A 5528-nucleotide genomic window follows, 5' to 3' on the forward strand; every position below is an offset into this window, starting at 1 on the left:
GATGTAAATGATATGATATTTATGTTGCTTATATAATATATTTATGATTATGATTTATTTACAAATTAATAATAAAATAATAGATAATTATATTTTTATAATCATAATTAATTTTAATATTATAAAAATATATCAAAACACAAAAATCAATATTTTCACTTATTAAAAAATATATTTATAAAAATAATTATATTTAAACTCAAAAACACAAATTATATTACAAAATTCGTTAAACAATAAAAAATATTATCGTGCGGATGCACGGATTAGAATCTAGTATCTTTTAAAACAAAAACATTATGCTAATTCAAATACAAGTATGAACAAATCGCATCTCAAAGGAAAATAATGAAGCACATTTGTTATCCCTCATTTTCCAAATTTCCCAGCCAATAAGGGCCCACAGGTGACGTGAAGAAGGAAGATTATTTATAGGGATCGAGAGAAAAAAAAACAAAACAAAAGAAGGGTTCACACGTGTGCACGCGCGACAACCAGCAGACATCAGAGGCCACCCGTCACGTGCGGGCTAAAGTCATATCCACTTGTTTTGGTCTGTAGCTGCCTATCCACGTGGCTCTCTTTAATTAGCTCTTCTTTCTCGCCCTCATAAAATTCCTCTCATGTCTCTTTCATTTTCTCAAACAATTTCCTCTCTTTTTGTTCATTCAAAAACCATCGCTATATCAGATATGTTTTGTTCGTGAGTCATCATAATACACTCAGACCATTTATTAAAGACGCAAATTAAATTTGTATTTGAAACTGAATATAACATGTCAGGGAGCCACATAGCACAGATGGGTTATTTTCCGTCTTTATTGCACCATTAATTAATATATAGCTGATTTCATATTTAACAAGAACAAAAAAATAGCTTATTTAATTAGTGTCTGTAACTCTTTTGGTATACACATTTGGACATCTTAAAAGCTTTTTTTCTTCGTTGATCTGAAAAAACGGTAAGTACACGATTAATTGAACAGTATTAATAATTGGTCTGGTACATATATACTAACAATTTGCTAAGGTATATACATATGCAGATGTATTAACAAATCGACAAAGTTCGTATCAAAACAAGACCAATCATCCTCTCGTCTGCATTCTGATGGTTATTTAAGGGTTAGAGAGTGCATGAGAATGACGAGTCGTGCATGCATGGTTGTTAATGGGACATGGTTTGCCCCCTTGAGTCCTCTATTATTAGATATACGTAAATTGTATAGTAATAGTTTTGTATATGATATGTAGCTGTCCTATTGCTTTAATTGATTGATATGTTCACCAACTTCTTGCTTATGCTGCCCACCTGCAAAATATTGATAAAAAGCTTAAAACTACTCTTATTTTTTTAACATTAATATCTACTACTACTTGACACATTGCTTCGAGAATTCGAGCGTTAGCTCTCTTGGCGAACCGAAAACATGATCACTAGTAGCAGTAGTTTTTTTTCTAAATGCCACATTCATACAAGAATCTGATGACTGTAACAGACTCACAGTACTGACATAAATAAGTGAATTTTAACAAATGAAACTAACTACGTTTAAGTTCTTAATCATTTCATTGGTTATTTGATAATTGATATATATATGTTGTCTTGATAGTGGTGTAAATCTGATTAATTAGTCTGCATAGTCTCCTTTGATTAAAGAAAACTATGCAAATTACAACTGAGTATGCAAATTACAACTGAGTATTTTGCTAACGTTTTTTTTTAGAAAAGTAAATCTTTTGGTATGAAACAAAGTAATGCAAAAGGATAAATTCGAACTCATGACCTCTAAAACAAATCCGTGTCCGCTAAATCGCCTACTAATTTGCCATGATAAATTAAACCAATAAAAAATTCGCCATAACACACTAGTCAAAACTACGTTTTAATCGGAAAAGTAATCGTATTAGTGTCTTATGCTCCCTTCCCTTTGTATAGGGAATTCGTCATGGCTATATACTTTTTCTCTTCGTAACTATTTTTATTTTAACAAAGTGTACTTATCTCAAATTAAGAATCTTGTAATAGCTTTATTAGTGTACCGTATCATAATGCAATGATTAGGCTATTATTAACCTTTTTTATCTATACACCTAGACGTTAAATTTATATGGGATTTCGACTTAAGTGGAATATAGTTACTTTATGATGCATAGTATAAGAAAAAGAATAATTTGTTGGATTTTAACATGCATGGTAGGTTGGGTTTTCGAACACATTATGGAAAAGAAAGGGTGTAATTTAGAATTATATTATCGGAGGATTAGCATGCGTATAATCCATTTGTAATATTGATGGTCGCACTTAGGACAAAAAGACAATTAAATCGAAATACAATTAAAATGTTAGTAAAAAAGAGAATCAAATTATTGGATACTCTTGTCCATGACATTTGAGACCATGTCTCTTTCACTCTTGTCCCCTATCTTATTTATCATGATTAATATTTAGTAACATCAAATCAAATTTTTTTACTTTTCCTAATTTACTTTTCTATATTTAAAGTAATTTCAGATTCAACGAAAGTAAAACAACAGAAGCGTTGGCAAGTGAATTCCAATTTGGGGGAGATCGTGAAATTGCGGTGACTAGTCAGTGAAATTGAAATGATATGGTTGAAACTATGAAAATTTAAATACATGATGTTAACAAATATTATAACTAGTTAGAACTTAAAACTAAGAACCATCAAAACGTTTTACAAGTTAGAAAATTGAAATTTTTTTGTGGCGTTGGACATTGGCAGAATAAACACATTAATTTCACCATTTGGAAATCTACAGTATATAAACAAAACTCCATATTTGATTGGTTGGTAATTCAATAAAACTCTATATACTTAGACTATATAAATAGTTATCTGATAAAAAATGAAAATGGAAACCATAATATATTTCTATGAGTGGATCCCATCAGGTGACATAAAGAAAACAAAAAAATTCAACCTCACTTTACTGTCCAAATTGATGGCAAAGGGTAGAAAATCTGTCTTTTGCTCTTCTTTTTTTTTCCTTTCTTTTCTCAACTCACCTTCTAATATCTTCATCGTCTCTGGCGCCTTTCATTTCGAAATTAGTCTATTTAATTTAGTAATCGATTAATCCAAATTATAATTAGGAGCTGATCAAGCTAAGTATCAGTATTACAGAACTCACAAGTAAACTCATTTTGCGGAAACACTACATACATATAACCTCACTCAGTATCCAAAATTAATTAATCCACCCCCAAACCAGTAATTAATAATTAATATTACTAAGCAATTAATTTAATTTGACAATAGTTCTTCATCTGGAAATTACACGATTCGTTTTCAAGCGAGTTGTTTCGTAGACGGGAAGCTCTTCTCGATACTTTTCAATTCCTATCGCCGATAGATTATCCAATTCGAACAGATCGGAGCTCGCGCAACTCGCAGCATCGTCTTCGTCGTCTTCGTCTTCTTCTTCTTCTTCGCCGGAGATGTTGACGACGTCTTTATTCTTATGGTAAGTTCTGAGAAGTTCCTTGGCTGCTTCAATTACGCGACGATTCTCCTCCACGACTCGGATCTCAAGAGTATCGAAGTTCTGATGATGTCGAGTGGATTCACGTTCGTTGCTTCCGTACAATTTGTTGTTGTGACCATTACGCTTGGAGTCTTCGTCGAGGATGACATTGACGGGACAGAAACGTACGGATCTTTTCGATTTTTCACTAGACGACGGAGTTTTGCTCAAGCAAGATCTAGAGAAGGAGGACGCGGAGGAGCACGTGGTGGAGGACGCGGCGGCGGCGACGGGGACGGTGGTGTTAATTTTATTCGGTTTCTTTGTGTTTCCGGCGCCGGTGAAAAGCGAGTTTAGGAAAGTGGCGAGACGACCGCCGGGAGAAATCGGCTGCTTCACTTTCTTCAAATCGCTGTAAATCTTCAAAGCTTTGGATTTCGTTCTGAGAAAGCTTCCATGTTCCTGTTTATTATTAGGTCGGTGAATCTGCGGCGACCGTTCGAATCTCTCGACGGTGGTTCGAATTGGCTTCGGGTGACCAATCGCCGGCGGAGAGCGCGACGATCTAGATCGTTTGTAGAAGGAATCGGACCCGGAAGACGAGAATCCGCTTGAATCAGAGGAGCTGGAGCTTGAATGCTTGAAGAAAACAGGTTCTACGGTCTTGGGATTTCTAGATCTAACGAAATCGTCGGCGATTTCGCGGCGGTTAACGAGAATTTTGTCGAGACAAACGCGATCCTCGTCGAGACGGTGATGGTGGTGGTGGTGCTGCTGCTTCTTCCTCATGGAGACGTCGGAGTTTGTTGAGGAATCGTCTATGGAGCGGTAGATTTGGTCGAGGAGAGAGGAGGAGAAGGAAGGATGACGATGACGATGACGGTGAAGGTCTATTGAATGTTTATCCCAAGGATCCATGAGAGGGAGCTGATTTCTTCTTATAGAGAAACAAGGGAATGATAGTGTTGGGGTTTCTGGTGAAGAAAAAGCTTTGAAAACAGAGTTAATGGAGGATGAGAATGATGAAGAGAGAGAGAGAGAAGAGAGGCACGCTTTGTTTCTTCTGCTTTGCTTGAGAGTTGAGAGTAGTGTGTATGAGGAAGATGAAGAAAGTGAAGCGTCTTATCAGCGAAATGGTATTCATTGCCACGTGTTTTATTATTTTTCCCACATAAATTATTCACTATTATCCTACGTGGAATTGGGTGCCAGGCTGGAAACTACTTGTTGGCAACAATATTTAACTCTTGTATAAATACTTTATTTGTTACTGTTATATTTTTTTACCAATTATTTATCGATCTACTGTATATTTTTTTTCTTTATGCTCAACCTGTTTTTTTTTGTTTTTTTTTGTTTTTATATAAATTATAAGAAGAAGAGAGTGAAAACACGAGAATTTTTCGTGATTGATGAATGTCATTAATTAACAAACAAAAAGAATTGAATGGAAAATATATCAAAGCATTGTTAGTTATATCTAGGGTCGTGCCCATGTAGTAGATTCGGCCAATTTTTAACATTTTAAAAAACTTTTTTTATTTTTACCAAAAAATATAATATATAATAATTTAAAATATTTTGTTTTAAAGCTTCAAACAGATATTTTTCATATTCCAACATAGTTTCTATAATTTTTTATATAAAAATTAAAAACAAAAATTAAAATATTAAAACAAAATTAGAGCCTCAATTAATATGGGCACGGCTGGTTATATCGTAAATGGAAAACTAATTTTCCTAACCGTTATTTCGTATTTTCACTATATGAGTATCCTATTTTTATAATACATCAGTCAAATCCTTCATTACTTATTTTTGTTTGATCTCAATCACTCACACACACATTCATAAACCTGGTCATGGTCATGCACCGGTCACAACTTCCTTTAGTTAAAGTTTGGTTGCACCCTGGTTTTTAACGGCTTGAAAACGAGATGTATCTACCTCATCACAAGTTTTTCTCTTCTTTTAGAAACAAAAGTTGTACGTTTAGTATTATAACACAAAATAATTATAAATCGTTGATTCATATATAA

At 33.8% G+C, this 5528-nt stretch overlaps 1 protein-coding gene across 1 annotated transcript; it reads right to left on the minus strand.

The window, feature by feature from the left end:
- Nucleotides 1-3177: 3177 nt before the first annotated feature.
- Nucleotides 3178-4807, minus strand: LOC18010366 (protein BIG GRAIN 1-like B). Its single transcript, XM_006392642.2, has one exon. The coding sequence runs from the start codon at nucleotides 4405-4407 to the stop codon at nucleotides 3289-3291; it is 1119 nt and encodes a 372-aa protein (XP_006392704.1). The 5' UTR covers nucleotides 4408-4807; the 3' UTR covers nucleotides 3178-3288.
- Between the last annotated feature and the right edge of the window lie 721 nt (nucleotides 4808-5528).

This window comes from Eutrema salsugineum, unplaced genomic scaffold (genome assembly GCF_000478725.1).
Source record: "Eutrema salsugineum unplaced genomic scaffold, Eutsalg1_0 scaffold_7, whole genome shotgun sequence".
NCBI classification, from domain to species: domain Eukaryota; kingdom Viridiplantae; phylum Streptophyta; class Magnoliopsida; order Brassicales; family Brassicaceae; genus Eutrema; species Eutrema salsugineum.

What these genes read in the sequence shown, in the direction of transcription:
- LOC18010366 (XM_006392642.2), bottom strand. Translation starts at nt 4,407, where the DNA reads ATGGATCCTTGGGATAAACATTCAATAGACCTTCACCGTCATCGTCAT.